General features: G+C 38.2%; 1 protein-coding gene across 2 annotated transcripts in view; it reads right to left on the reverse strand.

The window, feature by feature from the left end:
• hmga2 (high mobility group AT-hook 2) overlaps nucleotides 1-17,508 on the reverse strand; it is a 30,552-nt gene extending 13,044 nt beyond the window's left edge. For both annotated transcript variants that reach the window (XM_016574642.1, XM_016574643.1), the window contains exons 1-3: nucleotides 17,211-17,508; nucleotides 14,702-14,788; nucleotides 7,893-7,943 (exon numbers count right to left, since the gene is read on the reverse strand). In XM_016574642.1, the coding sequence (XP_016430128.1) occupies nucleotides 7,893-7,943; nucleotides 14,702-14,788; nucleotides 17,211-17,333 (261 nt within the window). In that variant the 5' untranslated portion in view covers nucleotides 17,334-17,508. The remainder of the gene's footprint in view (nucleotides 1-7,892; nucleotides 7,944-14,701; nucleotides 14,789-17,210) is intronic.
• Between the last annotated feature and the right edge of the window lie 6,618 nt (nucleotides 17,509-24,126).

The raw sequence follows: 24,126 nt of genomic DNA on the forward strand, positions 1-24,126 counted from the left end.
ATGAGGTAGAGATGTCCACTCTCTCTCTCATGCTGTATCTAACTCACACAGCCGTCCAAGTGAGGGACAGGAACGGTTCCAAGCCACAATGTAAACGAAGCTTTTGCAAGTGCATACTTCAAGACCCCAACTCCTGCCCAGGGTTCCAATAATTGCTAATAAAATGTTTGCAGCTCATTACAAAAATCTAGTCACCATCCAACTATGTCTAATTGGGAGAGTCCTGCCAAATGAAATCAAAACTATGAAAAGTAACATGCTGTACAAACAAGAAGTTTGTTTTAACCCACAAGACCTTCTTATTATTAATGCTGGCAAACTCTAAAATTGACAGAAAGACACGTCAACTCAAGCCAACATGACTTGACATTCACAACCCTTTTTACTTCTGTAATGTCACGTATTTCCAAAACATCCAACTCAAGTTAAAAATGTTAAGTTATAAATATATGACAAAACTTGATTTCATCTATCATACATAAAAGTCAAAATTATGAGATAAAAATTCATCATTATGACAAAGTCAGAATTATTAAAAGTCATGTTTATGAGATGAAAAGTCGACGAAAGTTTCTTGTGATTGCAACTTTGTTTCTCATATTTGAGACTTTATATTTCACAGCTGAGAGTTTGTATCAGTATGACTTTTTGCTTGTTGAAAAAAAAAATGTATGGCAAAACTTGATTGAAAATTGTGGGCGTTACATATCAAAATAGAGCCAGAGTGAGAGTTTGTTGTCGACTGTGAAGACGATAAAAATTTTGTCTCAGATAAAAGTGCAAAAATTGTACCTTTAGGAGTGCAGGAGTTTTTTACTGGGACAATTTTGTACCTTATCTACCACTAAAAGGTGCATGTTACCCCTAATTTACACTGCACGCGTCACGGCTCCGACGCGGCCACCGGAGCTGATCGTGGCCACTCTAGTCAATGCTTGTGTTTACACCAGCTGCACCGCGGCACGTTTCAGAAGCATCCCAGAAGCGGCTCTTCGCACTGCTTCGCCTCGCCTATTTTTGACGGACGCCATGTCCAAGCCTCACAGTAAATACAAAATAAAAGTCATAAAATCCTGTCAATTTCAAAATAAACACCCTGTGCTGACTCCCGAACGTATTTCACATCACTACTATATCCTTGCCAGGAGGCCAGAAATGATATGTGACATATAGATACAAGATAATTGAGGATGTATTTTAGATGACCATACACAGCTACAAATCTTTTATCCTTGTCGTTCATAACTGGATTTTTAGTCTACAGCACAACAAAGTAGGACACAGCAATAAACAAAACAATAAACATAATTAAACCGGACAAAACAAACATTAAGCCAACTTAGCCATGTTAGAACCCAATAATCAAGACAAACAACATCGGACAGGCAAATCACATGGTCTCGCGAATCCTGTCGCTTCGCTTCTAAAATGCTCCTGGTGTGAGTTGGCACCGGCGCGTAGGATGGAACAAAACCTCGTCGGAACTGTAACGCGACGCAGACGCGTGCAGTGTAAATAAGGGGTTAGTACCTTAAAGAAGTAATATGTACCCTTAATCTACCCTTAAGGTACTACTATCAATCTTTTAGGGGTAAATCAGGTACAAAAAGGTGTCCCTTTAAGTGTACTGCCGCTTTTGTACCCCTAAAGGTACAATTTTTGTGAAGAAAATTTTTCTTTTTCAAATCTATCAGTATTATTATAACTATCATAGTAATTATTGCATGAACTGTCATTAAATACATTAAGTCTAAATAGATATTTGCACTTTCCTTAACATAATATTACATTAACATTAGTCTAGCTGAATCATACGGAAAGAAAAGTCTAGGCAGAGCAAGTTATTAAATTTTGATGAAATAATTTGAATAATGTGCCTTGATGAATCATGCACAATAAAACCAAGAACATGTATTAATAAAGTAAATAGGGTCAGTTTTAATTTAAACGTAGTAGCCCATGTAGACGCCCATGTAGACACCGTATGACTAAAAGCAAAGTCTCACTGTGGTGTTCTTCAAACATTTGTATTTGTTTACAAGCTTAAATAAAGCCGACAGCATCTTACTCTTCCAGTCTCATTTAGTGTGGAATAGGAAATGTGAGGAATAAAAACAGGCTGAAAGACCAAGCGTAGGCCAATCCACTGACTCAGAGAAGGACAGGACCTCAGCTGACTGCAGAGTTCAATATTTTGCCCGGGAGGCTCGCGAAGGCTATAAAAAGGTTTTGATGTTTGACACCAAATTCCCATCACAATACCCTCCTCCCGCCTCACACATGGACACATTAAGAAAGGGAAGGAGGAGGAAAAAAGAGAGAGAAAAAAAATCTTTTCACACTTTGGCAATGGCTGAGGGTTTTCCAAGCCTCCCCACCAAATCGAGACTGTTGGATGACTCCCAATCGCAGCCCTTGTTCCCCTTGAAACGCTGAGAGCCTCCCCTCTTCCTTGCCAGACTCTCCCTCCAATTTCCCTCGCCTCTGATTCCACTCCTCACTACCTGACAACACTGTCTGTCCTCCAGCCAAAAGCATCAGATCCTTGTGTGAGAGAGAACTTCCTCCCCACCGTCTCCTGTCCTCCGCTCATTTGTGCCTCTTCACTTATTCATTCACTCATTTCCTCGTCTCTTCCTAGAGGTGGGAGTAGAAGTCTGAGCGTTAAGGTTTACGGCATCCCAATTGTTTTTTCCCCCCTCCAATTTGGCAGTAGCTAGAAGCTGGAAAGTGACCTGCTCAGATGTTTGAGAGGCCTACGTGATCCAACAAACATTGGTGGAGAGAACCACCTGGGAAGAGAAGAGCGAATATATATCACGACCCTGTCGTCAACCTCATATCAAAGGAATTCTTGGCGTAAGATGAGGTGGACATCATAGTGTCAACCTCTTGGCCAGATCTTGTCAGATGTGACATCCCTCATGGTTTAAAGACGCCACAGGAAGTAAATCTATTGTCTTCGCCGACATTCCCACTTCTTGCCTTGGTAACACACAAGCAGGGCTGTTGTCTAAAGTGAGCACTAACACTTGGAGGGCCGTGCAGGTCTAGAGAGAGCACAAGAACTTCTCCCTTCTCCGCCATGGTCTCGCTTGCAGAGGAACCAAACGCGTAAACACGCTGGACACCGGCCAGTTGGCAGTATGAAAGGGGACTGCAGTGCACAACTGAATAATGTTAGCCGTCTGAGGACAGAGATAGTCCGTTCCAACACGCCCCCACCTCAGCGGCACAGCGGACCCGGTCCATCTCCGCACCTGTGCAGGAGGAGCACCCGGAAAAGGAAGAGGGGGGCAATAAATCAGTCTTTGGCTGCTGAAGCAAATCTAGCAGATAACATTACAACTGGTGCAGGGGATCTGCAGAATTTTCCCTATAGCAGGACTTCCTGTTGGCCTGATTTATAAAAAACAAAAGGACTTGAGAGGAGACGAGTAATGAAATGTTCTAATGCAATTCTGCACCCAATGAATGGAGTTATTTATACTCAAAGATGTCCTTTCACAAAAAACATCTGACATATGGTCATAATTTTAAAGCATAAGTAGTCTGAGTGATATATATGGAAAATTCAGGATTTATTAAGAAACTATGCAAGGTTGTAAATATTAATATCATTTAATGTGTTTTTTTTAATTGGTCATTTAGTTTTCTAAATACTGCATCATTATAGCTTCATAAAAATGATTATATATATATATATATATATATATATATATATCAATATCAAAGCAACGTATATATGTCATAATATATATGTCAGCAACATGAGGATGCATGAGGATTGTTTATTGTATACTTTTTCAGGAATATGTATACAGTGATTTTGTATCATTTCTAACATATATCAATCGGTGTCATTTTAATTTGTGTTGGGTGCTTTTGTAATTTTTAGTTACTTAGTAATTTTTGTTACCAATATTATATCATATTATTGTGCTTTAATTGAAAAACATGTCTTTATTGTTTTTAACTAAAAGGTTTTTGTTATTGTTGTTACATTAAACTTGTTTTAATTACTTGACACGTTAACTCAAACATTGACATTCATCTAATAAAAAAAAGGCAAATACTCCTTGTGGACACAATCTAGCAGCTGATGAGCAAAACATGGCTGATTGCTGAAAACAACAAATTCCTTTTGGATAAATGTTCCTGTTAGCAAATTAAACAACTAAAATCTTTATCAGAACAACTTTTACTCTTATCACTCTGGAGGAGCACAGTTTTTTGCAGCGAACTAATATCCTCACATAGCAGCTATGCCACCTGCGAAATGTTATTTTAGAATCCCAACCAAATCTACATCCTCTGACTGCTGGATTTCCCGTCTGAAAGCATGATGCTCAACGCATCCATCTCAACAGGGGTCATACTAAATCTGACGAATGCCCTAGACGGATGAACCGGTCCTGATGAGCCTTCAGTGTCTGTCCTAAATGTCTCCGGTGGAATAAACGTGATTAAAGCATTTTTTTCTCTTCTCATAGCCAGAGCCACCTTCCATTATTAACCATTTAGGGGGTGGAGATACTTAGCTGGGGGAGGGGACCAAATGAAAACATTCCAGCAGCCCCTTGTAGCCAAAAAGGATATGCTATAATTAGTTCCAGGAGGACGAGCGGTAGCTGAATGAAGAAAACTGACTTGTTTATCCAGAAGAGGAATGGCAAAGCTCTTGTCAAGTCCACCCTGAAGATGTGGAGACCGCCTTGCAGCTTCTCGGCCATGTCAATTCATCGGTGACATGCTAAACAGATCATAACCCACACACAATGACCCATACAAGAGGACGGAGGGCTGCAGATGCACACGTTTCCTATTGCCCATTCATAAAAAAGGAGACAGGAAGACAAAAAATGTTGGTTTTCTGCCTCAAATTGCATTGGCTGAACTCAAAAAAGCCTTGGCACACATCTGGAGATGCAGGGCTCGTTCTTTTTTCAGACACCCTAACGTTCCAAACGGAGCGCTCGCTATCTCTTAGGCTACTTTCCATCTCTGACTCATTATCATTCATACACTTGGCCGCAAGTTCATCTCGGACTTATTCACAGGATGTCATACCACTATGCCCACTCCACATTCAGGATGTTTGTAGTATGACCACAGACTGATGAATATGCCTCCAGATTCACACCAGATTGTAACATTCATATCAACGGCAACATGTGTCTTTGTGCAACAGAAAAAGCTTAAGTTAAGTGCAGACAAATGCATTTTAAGATTTCTTTAGCATTTTTTCTTCATATTTTTTCTTTTGTAAAATTTAACAAAACAAATAAGGAAAAATATGAAGGAAATATAAAGAAAATGATAAATAAATCTTAGAATTTAATGAAAAACAGCATTTTAATTTGAAGCTAAAAATAATATAATTCCTATATTGTTGATGCCTTTCTCAAAAGAAAATGGTTGAAAGAGCTGATGTATTTGTTTCTCCAGAGGGTAAAATTGATCACACTTCCATGAGAAAAATCTCTTGTTCGCTGACTAGCTCAACTCTAGTTAACCTTTGTCCCATAAAGTTTTAGTTTGTTAGCTTCAATCAGGAAGACAAAAATTTTGAAAAAGCTCATTCTGTACTTCATACTGTCGGATGCAGCATCACGCAAAAGCTATTTTTGGTGCATTTGTCAGTCTTGAAAAATTTCCTCACACTTAATAATTTCATTATGTGTAGAATCTTTTAAATTAGGACAAATAAACAGTTTTCTTTGCTATTCTTGTTGTTGTGTGAGGAAAATGTTTAGAAAGTCTACACAGCACCTATAAAGCATATCACTCCACTATCTATTTGTTGAAGTCTAACTGATATCAATGTGTGGGTGGATCAAGCGCGTGTGTGCGTGTGTGTGTGTGCGTGGGAGTGTGTACCTGTATCACGTAGCCATCATGAAAGCGCAGCCGAACGCACATTTGGGCATCAGTACAAAGGAAATAGGGCAATAAATGTGAACTTTATCAGCTCAGTCCAAAGAGTTCAGCCGTTCAGACTCTCAATCTGACACACTCATTTAAACAAGAACGTCTGGATCAAGTTTTACCCTGCTATGTTGTAGTAAAACTGTACAACAAACATCAGTGTTTTAGAGCTTAAGTGGAGAGATTAGGGTTATATACTAAATATAAATATATATATGCAAATATAATGCAACACTTTGGTGCTTTAAAGGAGATTAATTTACAAAAAAGAAAAAGGAAATAAAAAAAATCTAGATAATCCAACTGACCTCACAACAAAACCGGATTTTGAGCCTTGAACAATAAGCCATGGCGCTTATACAGGCACCATGAGTTTAAATCCAGTTTGCAACATTCTCTCGTTTTCTACTAATCACTAATGCAAATGAAAGTGGCATGAAGTCCAAAACACACACAAAAAATCATTAGTAAAAAAAAAACCCTATTTTGTCCACAAGCAAGGCTCTTGCGTTCTAGAGATGCTCCAGTAAGACTGCACTCATTCTCTGACTCATCTAACCCTTTGCGTGTCTATTAAAGTTGAAATTTTCTGTCCTAAAACAGTTTGACGTGGTGAGTAAAAGCTGAACTATAGCATGTACGCTATAGGGGCTCAGCGGAGACCTGGATGTAAAGGGTGTTTTGGAACAGTTCGGCTCACATGTGACTCAAATCGCATTCCTGGATGATAGAGTCAAGATGGGTCATGTTTTCCTCCAATACAAATGTACTTGTTTCTGTATTGAACAAATTATTTCAGCCCCCCGTGCTATATGCAAATCCATGCAACTATATCGAACTGTGTAATGAAATCACACTGAGGATCCAAGGATCTGATAATAAAATAAAATTTGCACACAGTATATCAAATCTGTGCTGTCACTTTCCTAAAAACGTATAGTGAATTCAGATGTGACACACTTTCGAATCTTTCAAGTCAGTGTGTGTGTGTGTCCAGGGGCCTCGGAATGCTTTGCTTTTCCTGTCTGCCTGAGGAAAAATCAATATAATTATGCTTTTCTCCAATGGTGTAGTAAATAAATTTTTTACGTTTGCGTAATGTTACATTTATGTCACTAGTTATAAATCCAAGACTTTATATTGAAATATTATTAATTAAAAAAACATGTGTGTGTGTGTGTGTGTGTGTATATATAACACACTTTCGAATCTTTCAAGTCAGTGTGTGTGTGTGTCCAGGGGCCTCGGAATGCTTTGCTTTTCCTGTCTGCCTGAGGAAAAATCCATAAGGACACAGAGTCGGCATGCCACAAAGGGTTCATTCTTTCTGTATCTCCCCGCAGTCATTCTGGTGGCACTTTTAACTGCCTGCAGCTTTACTCCTCCAGCTATCAATCAAATATGTCAAGCTGATAAACACTGAAACCTTCAAGTTATCGGAGGAATTACTGAATTAAAACTGAGCGCAGACAATTGCTCAATTTCCACCATCTTTTGCACATTGGGAATAGTGATAACCAATAACCAAGTACAGATAAACAAGTACATAATTGTATGAATACTGGCTTCTAAAAATTACAAGAATATATTTATATTGGAATACTATTAATTGAATATAATCTGAGACTGCGTATATAGGCCAGATCAATATGAAAAAGAAATCTTTGATAATTAAGTACATTATATTAAAAATCAAAATGAAATGATACCTGGATTTTGTTTCATATAAAGGAGTCTTCATAAATGATATTGGGAAAAAAATATATTTAAAAAATTAAATGGAATAATAAATGAATGAAAAATAAAACATTATTCAACATATCATGTTTTTCCAAAGTATTCACAGCATGAAGAAACACTGAGAAGCATACTAATGAATTTTCCTGCATAGTTTTGAAAGGTAAATGGGACTGTGCTGCAAATTGATGTGTCCAGTTATATATGACTAATGAAAACAAACTCACCCATTTCCTGGGTCTTCCTCTAGGTCTCTTCTCCCCTGTGCTCTCAGCTTTCTGCAAATGCCAACAACCATGAATTAGTGGCCAGTATTTCATCAAGTGCTTTAAACAAATTTTTTAGGCACACAATTTGTCACAAGCAAAGTCATTTTCATATACAGTCACAAAAGAAAAAGGTTAAATGCTAGGGCTCCATTTCCTCTAATGCTTTTAATGCAGAAAGAGTTTGTAAGGTATATCTGGGCTTGGAATGGAACTGTCTCCATTGCCCAAGTTCCTGGTCTGTGCAGCATAATATTTCACTAGAGGAATTTTATGCCATTCAAGTGTAAATAAGAGCACCATTATCAGCAAAACCACCCAGATAAGGGCCATGAATGACAGTTATGGTGTTTCTATCATAGTGGCTCCAACTTAGGTTCACTGAAGTACTCTAAATATAAAACACCTAGCAGAAAAATGAGTCTTTAACATATTTTTCTAAAACATAACTTGATTTTGTTGCTGAAGATGTCTGAAAGACAATTCTTGCACCAGTAATGGTTAGGGGGCAAGATTTCTGATCTAACCGTTGTCTAACTTCACCGTCTGAGCCAGAACAGCAGTGGAGTATATCCTAAGGACATTGTGTGTCATTCAAGCAACAATTTTCAAAACGTAACTGAAATTATTTGACAGGTGGAAGCAGGAGAATTTTGCGCTGTGGGTTTAAACAGTGGTGCCTTCCTGCCACAGTCGAAGACAATTAACAAGACAAGATGCGTCGTCATTATTTATAGGATATAAAGCTTTCTTCCGGCTGTGGGCTTTTGTTATGCAGAGCCCTGCAGGAAACCTTACTCAAATCATCAAACATCTATGAATTCTGCGAATGTCCCAGGAAGGGTAGGTGTCAGGGGTATCATGTTTGTCAGCAGAGTACATCCAACCAAGTGAGATACAAATCATTGTTGGTAGAGTGTGCGTCTCTAACCGATTAACACCATCAGCATGCTAAAGCCTTACACTAATCTGAGAGAGTTATCAATGTGGTGTCAAAATAAATCCTGGGAATCATGGGAAAATTTTTAGGTTTAGGTGTATGTCAAAGTCAAGACATGTGGATCCATAAATGTGTAGCTGACATGAAATATAATTTATTTAGTATTTAATAAAATTAACTTCATAAAGTTCATAATCGGTTTGTATTTGAAAGAATCACTTATTTGGTTTTCTCCATACAGAAATATTTTTTAAAATAATAATAAAATAAAAAAATGACAAAAGCACATAAAATTACTAATAATTTAATCTAAAAGTTAAAATGAAAACATGAAAATATAAAAAATAAAATCTAATGTCAAAATATTGCTGTAACAGTACATAAATAATACTAAAATAGCACTGGTTTTGTGAACTGGAACAGTGAATCACTGAAAAGATCCGATTCAACAGAATGATTTTGTTCATGAATCCGACAACACTACTTCTCTCAAGAATGTGCTCAGCTAGTGAAGACATCAAGATTTTCAGTAAATTGTCTTAAATTTTGGTCTTTTCCTCACTCAAACTTAGCGAATGGCTTCAGAAGACTTGAAATACAGCGAACGAGTCATATGGGCCACTCTTCTGGTAATTTTGAAGATTAACAGACCCACATTTACTTTCATTATATTCTTCAAAAGAATCAACTTTTATATAAATTGTACCTTTAGGGGTACAACAGCTTGTCATAGGTCAGACAACTTTGTACCTTATTTACCTCTAAAATATTCATAGCAGTACCTTAAGGGTACATATCACTTTAAGGTACTAATACACACCATTTAGAGTAAGAAAAAGGTACAAAGTTGTCCTTTTAAAGGAACTGCCCCAGTGACAAGCTGCTGTACTCCTAAAGGTACAATTTTAGCACATTTTTCTATGACAGTGAAGAAAAAGTCATACGGGTTTGGAAAGACACGAGGGTAAATGATGACAGAATTTTCTTTTTTTGGGTGAACTATCCCTTTAAACCCCTATTCTTATTGTTGGAAGACTTCCACAACAGTTTCTACAATGCATCTCTGTCACTTGTGCTGTGTGTAATGTGTTCAGCCCTGTTTGGGTTGGTCTGTTTGCCCTGACTAAGTATGCAGACATTGTCAAGGCTCACATTACCACTTCTCCAACAAACACAGTTTGTTTTGAATAGCCCAAGGACGCTTTACCATTCTGCGTAGGCATGATGGAGAAACATAAACCTGAGCGTCATAGTTCACGCCACAGCCGGTCACTTAGAAAGGACACACGGAGGCAGCTACGGTTTGGCTGTCAACCTGAGTCCGGCTACCAATTTTTTGGATTGAAAATGGGTAGAAATCTGATGTGAAGATTAGATTACGGTGCTTATAATTCTTGCACATTCTCAAAGACACAATCCCTTTAACCTCGTCTCTCCTCATCTGCATCTTTCTCAATGGCTCTGCCTTTCTCTGTCTAACCAGTGTCTCCCTACCCTCAGTCCTCTGTTGGGGATGCTGTATTTTTAATAAGGAGATTTAATGGACTGCAAGCCGAAACCCTGATCAATTAATCATGTCTGTGTTTGCGTGTCTCGTCCAGCCAAGTCCCGTGTCTGCGACAGACACGAGCCTGGGTGCTCACTGTCCTCTTCGACACCAGGACATCCTGGCATGCGTGTGAGGCCGGGGACAAGGCCATCTCTCATTAATGGAAAGGGAGGGGCGGTCTCGCCTCTGCCAAACCCACTGAATTTTGCGCTGTGGGTTTAAACAGTGGTGCCTTCCTGCCACAGTCGAAGACAATTAACAAGACAAGATGCGTCGTCATTATTTATAGGATATAAAGCTTTCTTCCGGCTGTGGGCTTTTGTTATGCAGAGCCCTGCAGGAAACCTTACTCAAATCATCAAACATCTATGAATTCTGCGAATGTCCCAGGAAGGGTAGGTGTCAGGGGTATCATGTTTGTCAGCAGAGTACATCCAACCAAGTGAGATACAAATCATTGTTGGTAGAGTGTGCGTCTCTAACCGATTAACACCATCAGCATGCTAAAGCCTTACACTAATCTGAGAGAGTTATCAATGTGGTGTCAAAATAAATCCTGGGAATCATGGGAAAATTTTTAGGTTTAGGTGTATGTCAAAGTCAAGACATGTGGATCCATAAATGTGTAGCTGACATGAAATATAATTTATTTAGTATTTAATAAAATTAACTTCATAAAGTTCATAATCGGTTTGTATTTGAAAGAATCACTTATTTGGTTTTCTCCATACAGAAATATTTTTTAAAATAATAATAAAATAAAAAAATGACAAAAGCACATAAAATTACTAATAATTTAATCTAAAAGTTAAAATGAAAACATGAAAATATAAAAAATAAAATCTAATGTCAAAATATTGCTGTAACAGTACATAAATAATACTAAAATAGCACTGGTTTTGTGAACTGGAACAGTGAATCACTGAAAAGATCCGATTCAACAGAATGATTTTGTTCATGAATCCGACAACACTACTTCTCTCAAGAATGTGCTCAGCTAGTGAAGACATCAAGATTTTCAGTAAATTGTCTTAAATTTTGGTCTTTTCCTCACTCAAACTTAGCGAATGGCTTCAGAAGACTTGAAATACAGCGAACGAGTCATATGGGCCACTCTTCTGGTAATTTTGAAGATTAACAGACCCACATTTACTTTCATTATATTCTTCAAAAGAATCAACTTTTATATAAATTGTACCTTTAGGGGTACAACAGCTTGTCATAGGTCAGACAACTTTGTACCTTATTTACCTCTAAAATATTCATAGCAGTACCTTAAGGGTACATATCACTTTAAGGTACTAATACACACCATTTAGAGTAAGAAAAAGGTACAAAGTTGTCCTTTTAAAGGAACTGCCCCAGTGACAAGCTGCTGTACTCCTAAAGGTACAATTTTAGCACATTTTTCTATGACAGTGAAGAAAAAGTCATACGGGTTTGGAAAGACACGAGGGTAAATGATGACAGAATTTTCTTTTTTTGGGTGAACTATCCCTTTAAACCCCTATTCTTATTGTTGGAAGACTTCCACAACAGTTTCTACAATGCATCTCTGTCACTTGTGCTGTGTGTAATGTGTTCAGCCCTGTTTGGGTTGGTCTGTTTGCCCTGACTAAGTATGCAGACATTGTCAAGGCTCACATTACCACTTCTCCAACAAACACAGTTTGTTTTGAATAGCCCAAGGACGCTTTACCATTCTGCGTAGGCATGATGGAGAAACATAAACCTGAGCGTCATAGTTCACGCCACAGCCGGTCACTTAGAAAGGACACACGGAGGCAGCTACGGTTTGGCTGTCAACCTGAGTCCGGCTACCAATTTTTTGGATTGAAAATGGGTAGAAATCTGATGTGAAGATTAGATTACGGTGCTTATAATTCTTGCACATTCTCAAAGACACAATCCCTTTAACCTCGTCTCTCCTCATCTGCATCTTTCTCAATGGCTCTGCCTTTCTCTGTCTAACCAGTGTCTCCCTACCCTCAGTCCTCTGTTGGGGATGCTGTATTTTTAATAAGGAGATTTAATGGACTGCAAGCCGAAACCCTGATCAATTAATCATGTCTGTGTTTGCGTGTCTCGTCCAGCCAAGTCCCGTGTCTGCGACAGACACGAGCCTGGGTGCTCACTGTCCTCTTCGACACCAGGACATCCTGGCATGCGTGTGAGGCCGGGGACAAGGCCATCTCTCATTAATGGAAAGGGAGGGGCGGTCTCGCCTCTGCCAAACCCACTCTTACAAATGGAGAGTGTAAAATTAGCCCCCTTGTGCCCCATATCAAGTTCCAACAATGTCTAGTCAATGGAAAATATTCGGGATAGTCATTAGGGCCAATGCATTGACCAAAATGATCGTACCGTGTCGGAAACTGTCTGGTTATACGTGTTGACAGCTAAAACCGTGTTAATCACCATCAAGGTATATTATGGCTTGTTTAGCCTGATTTAGCCTGGATTGTTCATATGATACTAGTTCTCTGGGTTCTTTAGTGCAATTAAAAGCTAACAATGGCAGCATCTGTAATGCGTGAAATTGCATTATTTATTGACTGCTACACTTCTTGAACCTGGAGGTTTTTGTTTATTCATTGTATTGTCTCAAGGCACTATCTATCTATCTATCTATCTATCTATCTACCTGTCTTTCTACCTATCTGTTTATCCATCCATCCATCCATCTCCCAGTATATCTGTCGATCTATCTATCCGTCCTTCAGGGGCGTAGATTACGCGGGGGACGCGGGGGACGTGTCCCCCCCCCCCAACTTTTAATATCACGTAGACTGGTAGGTTAAATAGATTACAGAAATGTTATATTGTAATGTTTATATAGGTTATATTAATATATATATATATATATATAACATTTCTGTCCCCCTCACTTCTGAAATGATGGCTACGCCCCTGCTTCAGTCCATCCATCCGACCAGCCAATATCTTCTCAGAAAATTTACCTGACAGAACAATGGCTTTTCTCATCATGCAATACTTACCCAATAAAAGAGTTCTCAGCTGGTACTTTACAACATTAGTGTGGGGTCAGTCTGAGAAGCAGAGTCTTTAAACTGAGGGTCGTGAAAGTGGTAGGAGACACAGATGACTGATTGCAGATGGGAGAGCAAATCTTGTGAGAAGTGTCTCTAGTGAGGCACCTTGCCTTTCATCTTGGTAGATTCATCAGTCCACTGTATATCATGACAATGCTAAACAAGATGAAACAGGATTACACTTGAGTGCATGAGCTTTTCAAGCGGTCCCGTGACTGTTTACAGTGGTATGTTACTGTGAAAAGAGAGTGATCGGAGCTGTCAGTGAGTTATTAACTCAGCTCTCCTTGACGGCTCGAAGACGAGAATCGCATAGTAATGCTTGTAAAAACCAAACCTCCAGACTAGACCACACACAAGCAAGGCAGAAATGTTAATGACTTCATTACAATACTCTTGTCAGAACAACTCATCTTTAAAGGCATTCCCAATACATAAACAGAATTATGCCATTATAAATGCTGACAGTCAGATTCAGCTAAACTGATGCATGCCAACTAAATCTTACATGATTTCTGTTTACATGGGTATTAGCAAGGAATGGGAACAGAGTTTGTTTGGCAATATGTAACAGTACATGCTCTATCCTCCCTCCGCAAAGTATACACTTCATGCATGTGTGTGTGTGTGTGTGTGTGTGTGTGTGTGTGCCTGCATGTTTGTGGTTCTCTCACGTATGCGTGGTAATTTGCCTAAGGCAAGATAGAGAGAGAGAGTATTTTATGTGTGTAGAATTCACTGCCACTTTTAGGTGTGTAGGTCAGCAGGATTCCCCTTCATCACGTTACTGGAGCTTAGTGTTAACTACTGTGCTGAAACACACAGCAAAGGGCTTCAGGTCATTGCGGTCCATTCACACAGGCTTTATGATTGAGACATCAAGAAGGCAGCCCCCAACATTCACACGCGCATACATACGCCCCAGATGTTGACACATTTCACATGCTTCTAAATGTTCCTGACACGTTCTTGATGATTGATTCATAAAACTGGAAAGAGCCCATTTCCTCAGTTAACACTGCCATGGTTAATATTCCTTTTCTTATGAAGTGGTATATGATAGATAGAATGATAGAACAATAGGTGGAAGGATAGAACAACTGACAGAAGGATAGACATGGAATGATAGATAGATACAGAAAGACAGATACTACTACATAATGTGACAAGTATCTATGTGAGTTTGTTTGTTACTGTTGAGGTGTGCAGAAAGTTGCCTGGTTCTTACCTTCTGCGCTGCTTTGGAGGGGCCCTTGTTCTTGCTTCCTTTGGGGCGTCCCCTCGGTCGTTTGGGGACAGGCTCTCCTGTGGGTTCCTGAGGAGGAGAGGAGGTACTTGGGCCATGAGGACAGGAAACAAAGCCATGGGTCACTTTCAATTAACAAACCAAGTGACATTTATTTGGAAGAAAGCACAAACACACTTTTCATACCAGTTTTAAGGTTTCAAATTATAAATAATAAATACATTGCTCAAAATAACAGCAAACGTATTTGGACACTTTCTGGTTGTCAAACGTTAGTGGATCATGTTCATAGTTAATGTGATGAACTACACTTGAGGTTACTCTGCTATGTGAACGTGAGGAGAACTGACATCATACATCCACTACAAATCATACTGGGACCAACTGCTTTAAAGTAATTGCAAAAATAGCTTAGCCAAGTGCAGGTGCCATGATTTGCCATCTAGTGCAAAGAAATTCATGCATTTGAAGTGTAGCTTGAGTGTCCAGAAGTGTCCAAATACTTTTTGAGACCACTGCTGCACTCTCCCCCTTCTCAAAAAGACAGGGTCCCCTTCAACCATACACACATTTACTTATTACGTATTTTAAAAATTTAAATTAAATTTTTTTTTGACATTTTAAAATTTGTTTTCACATACATAAATCATCTTTACCAGCCAAACAATTCAGTATACTGGGTGAATGATTTACTTTATTTTTAATCCCTCTTGCCAGCTCATTCTGATGGCTATTTGCAATTAGAGGTATTGCAGTGAGTCACTACTGAATTACTTAAGATAGTGAATCACATCATCTGACCACAAACACTCAAAAGTTCAAACAATAATTTTGAAGGATGTGATCATGACTAAACAGATAGATGTTCAGTGACATTACATTTGAATTACATGCCTGTTGTTATTATAACCACTGCTCACATCAACAGGTATAAAACAGCCAATATACAACATTTCTCTCTCTACCCTTATATACACACAACACAACTATATGTTACACACACACACACACACACCCCCCCCCCCCCCCACACACTCACTCACACACACACACTCACTTGCGCTACAGGGTCCTCTTTTGATTTGATAAGATCAGACCCAGTTTGCTTTAGAAATCTTTCATCAGTCCAAATAAAATTAGTATTTTTGCTTCTGAATTATGAAGGTTTTAAATGATTCACTGCAATCCATCTAAATTACAGATCACACACACACACACACATATATATATATATATATATATATATGTGTGTGTGTGTGTGTGATCTGTAATTTAGATGGATTGCAGTGAATCATTTAAAACCTTCATAATTCAGAAGCAAAAATACTAATTTTATTTGGACTGATGAAAGATTTCTAAAGCAAACTGGGTCTGATCTTATCAAATCAAAAGAGGACCCTGTAGCGCAGACATTTACATTAAGGCATTTAGTTGATCTTATCCAACGATTCACAAAAGTGCTTTAGCATCACATATTAGAGACCGTTGTGATCAACAGATGGCAAGCGTATAATTTGGAATGCTATCTACTAGGAAAGAAGTGCTTCCTGTACAAATACAAACAAGTGCTACTCGTACAATAAACCTAATACACACACAAGCTATACATTCAGTCTGCAGGTATTCCCCACAAGAGAAATGCAAGCTTCAAATGCAATCACAATCTTGAAACTTCTGTCTAAAAAGGCCTAGTGAAAATTCTTGAATACAGTAGAATAGAACACACTTTACTGACAGAATAGAACAGACTTTGCAGTGACAGTAGTGTCCTTCAGTGTGCCATACTTTAATTCATCAAAACTATTTGAAAGTAATATTTTAATTATCTATATTTATTATACACACAGCTTAAAGTAATTAGAATGTCTGCACTTAAAAAATAATTTATCATACTGCATGACATGCATGTTAAAATCAAGTAGTGAAGGAAAAAACATTATTAACAGTAAAAATATGTGACAGGAAAAATCAGAAATTAAATAAAAAATCTAAATAAAATCAAAATGTTGAATATATATATATATATATATATATAATGGTTATGGCCACGTTATATTTCTACCCAGATAAACATATACTTTCCATCCTTTACTGTGCACAAGTACGAAAATATGCATTACTTAGTACACAAATATAGAAAAACATCCTAAACCAGAAATTGGTTTGCTGGTCTATTTGATCTCCAAGGCTGGCTAAGCTGGTTTTCAGCAGGTTTAGCTGGACGCCAAGTTGGTCAAACTGAAAAATGACCCAATTCCCTTTAAAAACTGCAACCAGGCCTGTCTGAGAGACCAGCAAACCAGCGCAGTCTGGTTGAAGCTGTTTTTGCAGCAGGGGTGCATGTAAACATGAGCCATAAAGTGCGCGCTAAGAGTAATATGGTTACAGTAAGAATGTTTATTGAGCAGCCTGGCAGGTCTAAACACGTCCATTCAAACTTTAGAATAATAAAGGTTGTTATTGGTGGAAGAAATAAGAGTCACAAACTGACCTGTTGCGGCTTCCTGGGTCTACCCGGTCCCCTCTTCTTTGGCTCAGCCGGGGCGGGCTCGGGCTCGGGCTGCTCCTGCGATCCTGAAGCTTCGCCGGCGGCTTCCTCACCGCGCGCGCTCATCGTGTGTGTGTGATCCAAACCGAGTCTCGCGCACCTTCCGTTCCTGCAGCACGAGCTCTCCGCCGGTCAGTCAGTGTCTCGCGCTTATCAAAAACAATGCACACATGAAGGGGATGCAAAATTTAAATTAAAAGCGCTGTATTGTGAGAAGCACGTGCTGCCTCTTGGTTGAGAATTTGGCACACGCGCGCGCGCGCGCGCGCACACACACACACACACACACAGAGGGGAAAAAATCTCCTCTGTAGAATTAAGTGGGGGTGGCTTTAGTAATAAAATAAGCCCAGTGATCGATTGCGATTTGAACGAGACATTCGCAGAGGGAAGTGTGACAGACTGCACTGTCAAATCCACGCTACTGCGGATTCAAGAATGTGCGGGGAACGACTTGGTTCTACGCGGATTGGTTTAAGTCAAAAAATGGGGGCATTTTAAATGCATCCCTGCTGCCCACACGGAAATAAGTCCACAGACTGTGGATGAGGACGAGGTATATACATTTTAAAAAATATATGGAGAGAAGCGAAAATCACTTTTCCCGTGGGTGGATAACACGGGGAGGGAGGGGGCACGAGAGGCGCAAAAAGAGAGAGAGAGAGAAAAGAATAGTTACTGGCTACGCTCCAGAAAATATAAAGACACAGCACAGTTCATAGACTGTTTATTTATTTGTTTATTTCAAGATATGTAATCGATATATAATCTTCGCTTGGGATGTGCTGCAATTGTTTTTCTTAACGGCTTCGTTTTTCCGCTAACGATTCTTTCAGTATACTTTTTCAGGAATAAATATTTGAGAGAGAAGTTTCGTATTGCATTTACTGGCCTCAGCATTGCCACATGATGAGATCATTTCAGATTTCAACTGTCAGAGGTTGCATAATTGCAGTACAATGTGGTATATATATATATATAGAGAGAGAGAGAGAGAGAGAGAGAGAGAGACATTTGAACAGTCGTCACTGGTTTGAAGTCTCGTGTGCCTTAGAACACAAAACAGTTCTTGATTCATTTAAAGTCTGGCATGCATGACAGACATGATTTGCGGTTTGTAGCCTAATGATGCATGTGGAAAAAAAATGCTATTTGTTGATAATAAAGCATTAAAAAAAACATGATTTGCTTAATTTAGTAACACTGCTTATTTAATTGTGTTTGGATTCATTAGAAAAAAACTAAGAGTCGTTAGTTCGGCATTGGACAACACTGGTCGCATAGCATGGTTCTGTTCATTTTCATTAAATAAATAAATAGCTACTGTTCTTATGAATCATTCTTTGCGAATCGGACTACACTGGTGCAGCTGCATGATTTTGATTCACAAAAAAGAACCGCTTTAGTTCAGGATTTGGACTACACTTATGTAGGCCTATGTTTCGTAATTTGTTAAAAAATGGACTCTGTTATGAAAACCATTCAACTAAATTTTTGTTTGTAATGTAAATCCTATATGGCCACTGAGGAATTTAATTAGGCCTATTGATAATTTAATTACAGCATAGCTACTAGGCTACATGAATAATTTGACATTTAGCCTACACCAAAAATACACAGTTCACGTTACGCCTCACGTGCATAACTTGGTACTATGAGCTCGTACTATGCTATTTTACACACTCATCAAAAGTGTGCTTTGTAAGCGAAAGGGAAGCAGTTGTTTTTTGTCCCTCAAGGCCGCGAGCACAAGCAGATCGACCTCCAACAGCCGCGTGTCTTTGAAGTCTTCCGCCCATCGACGTGGAGTGAGATCAATTACACAAGAACAACAGTGACAAAGAATAAACTGCTTTACGTGGAGGGCCTTTCCCACGATCTGACCAAGCCTGCTCGACAAACGGGGGAGGAATGGCAAAGTCCTCCCAACCCTCTCCAAATGAATACAATTGTGTCAGAGATGGGCTTTATAACCGAGAGCTGGAGGATCTTGAACTCCAAGAGCTGCACAAAGGACAACAAAGATGGAAGAAGGACAGAAAGAAAATTAAAAAGTGCATCACAAAATATTTAAAATGTATGTTTTATGGGTCACTGACTGATGCAATTTTTTTTTTGTCAGAATCTATTATGGTTACTCTATGATAATTTCTTTAAGTAATTTTGGTATTTTTTTTATGTGTAAAAATACAGATTATAGAAAATTATGAACAATTAATGAATGATTGCGTGTTTTGCATTAATGCACCTTTATAAGTTTATATATTATGCTTATTGTTTATTATGAGAATTTGAACCTTTTTCTAGTACTTGCGACATGACTCTTTGTATCAGCGTAATATGCCAAAATCAGGGTGGTTATTTTTACTGCACTTTTATATTATTCCTCGCTGCATGCTCTTCATCATTATTCGGAAACCATGCATGTTTGTAGAACTGGCTGCAGAAGGAGTGCTTTTCTTGTGAAAGAGACTGGTTAATTTGTAGTTGGTATTCAGTTCATTCATAAAAAAACAGCTCTCAGACCCCCAAAGAAGGTGGAGAAGAGGAATTTCAGACTACTCCCCCGCAGACAGAGCGGCGTCAGGACCGCCAGCGAATGAAACGAATACGATCAATATAGCCCCAGCCGCAAATTACTGCCCAAAGTACTACCAAGATCGATTACGGCCAGCTTAAAACTTTTGTCAGAACATGGAGACATTTGACTTGAATGTATACATATTGTGCAAAATGCACTTGCAATCTCTCCTTTTACAAAATTCAAGAATGGTTAAAAGCTTTTCAATGCTAAAAAATTCATTAACAATAGGCTATATATTTTATTTTAAAAAATTAAAAATCCGGGAAAAAATCTGTGGTTATATTGTCCATGTTTAGTAATTTATTTTAAAGATGCGATACATTTCCACCATGAAAAGTAGCCTAATGATTGTGGTGGTAAGTCACAAGAATGCAGTTGAAGCGAAACGTGAAGGAAACAAAGCGCTCACAGGGTGTAAAAAAGCAGGAGCATGTGCATTTCAAAAGACATTCTTTGTGCTGGACACATATTTCCTTTTTCTCTCTCACTTGGACAGAGGAGGGGAGCACTCTGGGCAAATTGTGGGAGAACTCGTCCACCGCGGCACACTAAAAAGATTTGAGACCAACCACAGCCCCTTTGCCACCCGATGTCAATTTTAACCGTTTCACCCCCAGACAGCCTCAAAGCGGCCCCCACATATGTGATACATTTATGAAAGCCGGCTGTCAGGGGCCTACAGCCACACATCAGACACAAACTGTTAAAGCATTTTCTTCTTCACTTCAGTCTCAAAGCTGCTTAAGTAGCGGTATGAGAAAAAAATGAAACAGAAAATGATCAATGCTCATGAGGCAGCTTATCAAATCTTGTGAAGAAGTCTCTGGCAATAAGATGAGCAAGTTTTACTGTTTGTTATAAATGGATCTCTGACGTTTTCTTCACATGGTACACGGCTAGTCACATTTTCTTCATTAATTTTAAAGGTAAATGTACTTAAATATGACAAAATGCATTTAATACAGTTTTACTACTAGCTGAAAGCAGAATCAAAGTAGCCACAATATTTGATATTTAATAATATTACCTATATACTATTCATATTTAATGTGTATGAGATAAAGCGTATATTAATAATGTAATATTTATAACAATATAATAAATATATTATACATTGTTTATTTATTATTAAACAATGTATAATATATATATATATATATATAAGAACTGTGAAGAAATATTTTATGTTATACATTTACAGTAAACACACACATAATATAATAATAATAGTTATATTTTATGTATATTGTATAATTATATTTATTTTAATACATTACAGAATTATATTTATTACAATTTTATAATTTTGTAAATTAAATTAGAAATAATTATATAAATGACAAATGATATAATTACATGTTATTTATTATTATAATATATAATATTAATAGATATCATAGAAATGTGAATACATTTTTGTAAATATATTTTATATGTATTATACATTTATACGAAATAATAATAATAAATGAAAATACAGTGTGTGCGTTTACTTGTAATTATATATATATATATATATATATATATTCAATTTCTCTCTCTCTCTCTCTCTCTCTCTCTCTCTAAATGTATTATACATTTAGAAGTAAACACACACACACATTATAAAGGCCAACATGGCAGCCTAACTGGTAAATGGACTATTTATGGTCAGTCACCCTGTCGAGGGGTTAAAGGTGACGTGGGGCCGTAAAGACAAATTATCAGTCTGAGCTGCATCTCCCATCCCCTCCCTTTTGAAGTGACATAGACGTCTGGCCAGCTCCCAGGCCACCTTGGAGAGACGGAGGCAATGTGTGTGTGCAAGCTCACACAAACTCCCACCTCACTGAACCTGAGTCCCCTGTGAATAGCAGGGTCCGCTGGTCTATTCAGTCTCCAGGCTCTCGTATTCTTAATGTAGTCAGCTGGAAAAGGAAAGGGTGGCCTGTCTATATGGAAAAGGTCCTCTGTGAACTCACGCTCTAGTTTGGGAAGCAGGTACAATGTGGCGTCACAGGTCAACAGAAGGTGCTGATTCAGGAGAACGCTTGTGTGTCACTGTGTCAAGAGGCTACATTTAGTTTACTGTGGGAATCACATGTAGCACTTGAGATGATGGCTTAGTATAGATGCCGTGGTTAGAAGAACTAGTTTGAATAGGTGTCTTAAACGGCATGCTTTTCACCATAAAATTTAAAACCAAAGTTTACCTAAATGGGATTTTTCACTCACAAAAATATTTAGATTCATGTATTTGAATTATATATATAAAAAATGTATTCATTTAAATTACACCTTTTTAACATAAACTAAAACTTAAAGGGTTAATTCACCCAAAAATGAAAATTAGGCTGCGTTTTACTCACCACCGAGGCATCCTAGGTGTATATGACTTTCTTCTTTCAGACGAATCCAGTCGGAGTTATATAAAAAATTGTCTTTGATCTTTCAAGCTGTTTAATGCCACTCAGCGGGTGTTGCATTGCTTCTGTCCAAAAGAACTTAAATAAAAATCGCCCATCCATAAAAAAAGTGTCTCACATGGCTCCGGGGGGTGAACAAAGGTCTTCTGTAGTGAATCGATGCGTTTTTGTAAGAAAAATATCCATATTCAAAACGTAATAATCACTTTAATGTAGCTTGCGCTCACTGTTGTAAACGGAAGCAGTTAACAAATGACTTGACATATTACCAGTTCAGGCAACAGGTGGAATCAGCCATGACGCACTCCCACTGTTCCCGGGACCCTGAGGGCCTGACCCAGACCACCTCCATTTACATGAGAAGTTGTGTTTGTGCACAAACATACCATACAATAGACTGATCTGCACACAAAGGGCCACTCCAGCAGGTGAAAGAACCTCGGGTAAAGCTGATCTGCCATCAGTTAGACATCTGGCCATTAGTTCATCTTATCTCCCGATAGCTAGTATCTGCTAAGGCTGTTAACATAACCAAAGTCATGCACAAATAAACGTAGCAAACATTCTAATCACGTTAGCAATCCAGAAATAGACCTTGTGAGCCCATTCAAAACAAATAAGATGGTACATATTGGATATTCTTATAAAAATCTTACCTTAATATGGTTACTGGTTCAACTAATGATGATTGTCCTGTCAAGGAAAAATCTTTATATTAACTGACCAACATGTGTTGTCCTAAAAGCTTTGGTCTTGCCACATCTCTGCAAATTTAGCACCATGATCTAATTGAGTGCCATAACGCGGCCTGTAGTCTGATGGCCCAGAGCAATTGCACTGTGGCTCTTGACCCGGTGGAAAGGTCAGATGTGAATGCTGTATGCGAGACATTCTTCAGTAAAGCAGCCATAAGGGGAGTGCGTGTCATGCTAGTTTGTTGATAAGACAATAAGAGTGGGGTGTTTGAGGACTTTTGATAGGGATGTATCACTATAAACATCTTGAGTTGTTTTGGATGATGGTGAGTGAACAATAAGGCTTCATTAATGCCAAATAGTACAAATTAATAATTTGGTCTAGAAAAGAATATATATAAAAAAGGACCCACTTTATATTAAGTGGCCTTAACAACTATGTACTTACATTTAAATTAATAATTTGGTACAATGCACTTATTGTGTACATACATGTTTTTACATTGTACTTATATTTTAAAAATACCTGCATGTAATTACATCTGTAATTAATTTCTGTAATTACATTTATAATTACACAGTTGACCCATCCCTTACACCTTAACCCACCCTTAAACCTACCCATACCAACAAACCTGTCCCTAACCTTACCCGTATCCCCCCTTCATAGCAGCAAAAGTGTTTTAATACAATATGAACACAATAAGTACATTGTACTTAATTTTTGATGTAAGTACATAGTAGTTAAGGCCACTTAATATAAAGTGGGGCCATAAAAAATATATGCTATTAAGATATGGCCAGCCTAAACTATCTGTTATAATAGGAAATTCAAGCATTTTCAAGAGGTTTTTTTCTGCTGCCTGCCAGACTTTTACCTCCACATTTTGTTAAGGTCAAAGTGTAACCAACACAAAGGATGTACCTCCCAGGCTGAGATGAAGTGTGAAAACTTTGCTCACTGGTTTTTCTCCACCTTCCTTGCTCTCTCACGACTAGATTAACTAATTAGCTGACTAAAGAATGTGTACAATCCCAAGATTTTCACCAGTGACTACTGAGCTGAAGTCAAAAGCAGCAGACAGGGAACAATCCATTAAGAGCCCTCATCACTGTAAAAACAATAGTTCACCATCTACTATAAAATAATGAAATATTAGCAATGGAAAATGATG

The sequence above is a fragment of the Sinocyclocheilus rhinocerous genome, unplaced genomic scaffold (genome assembly GCF_001515625.1).
Source record: "Sinocyclocheilus rhinocerous isolate Xijiao unplaced genomic scaffold, SAMN03320098_v1.1 scaffold1164, whole genome shotgun sequence".
Taxonomy (NCBI): Eukaryota; Metazoa; Chordata; class Actinopteri; order Cypriniformes; family Cyprinidae; genus Sinocyclocheilus; species Sinocyclocheilus rhinocerous.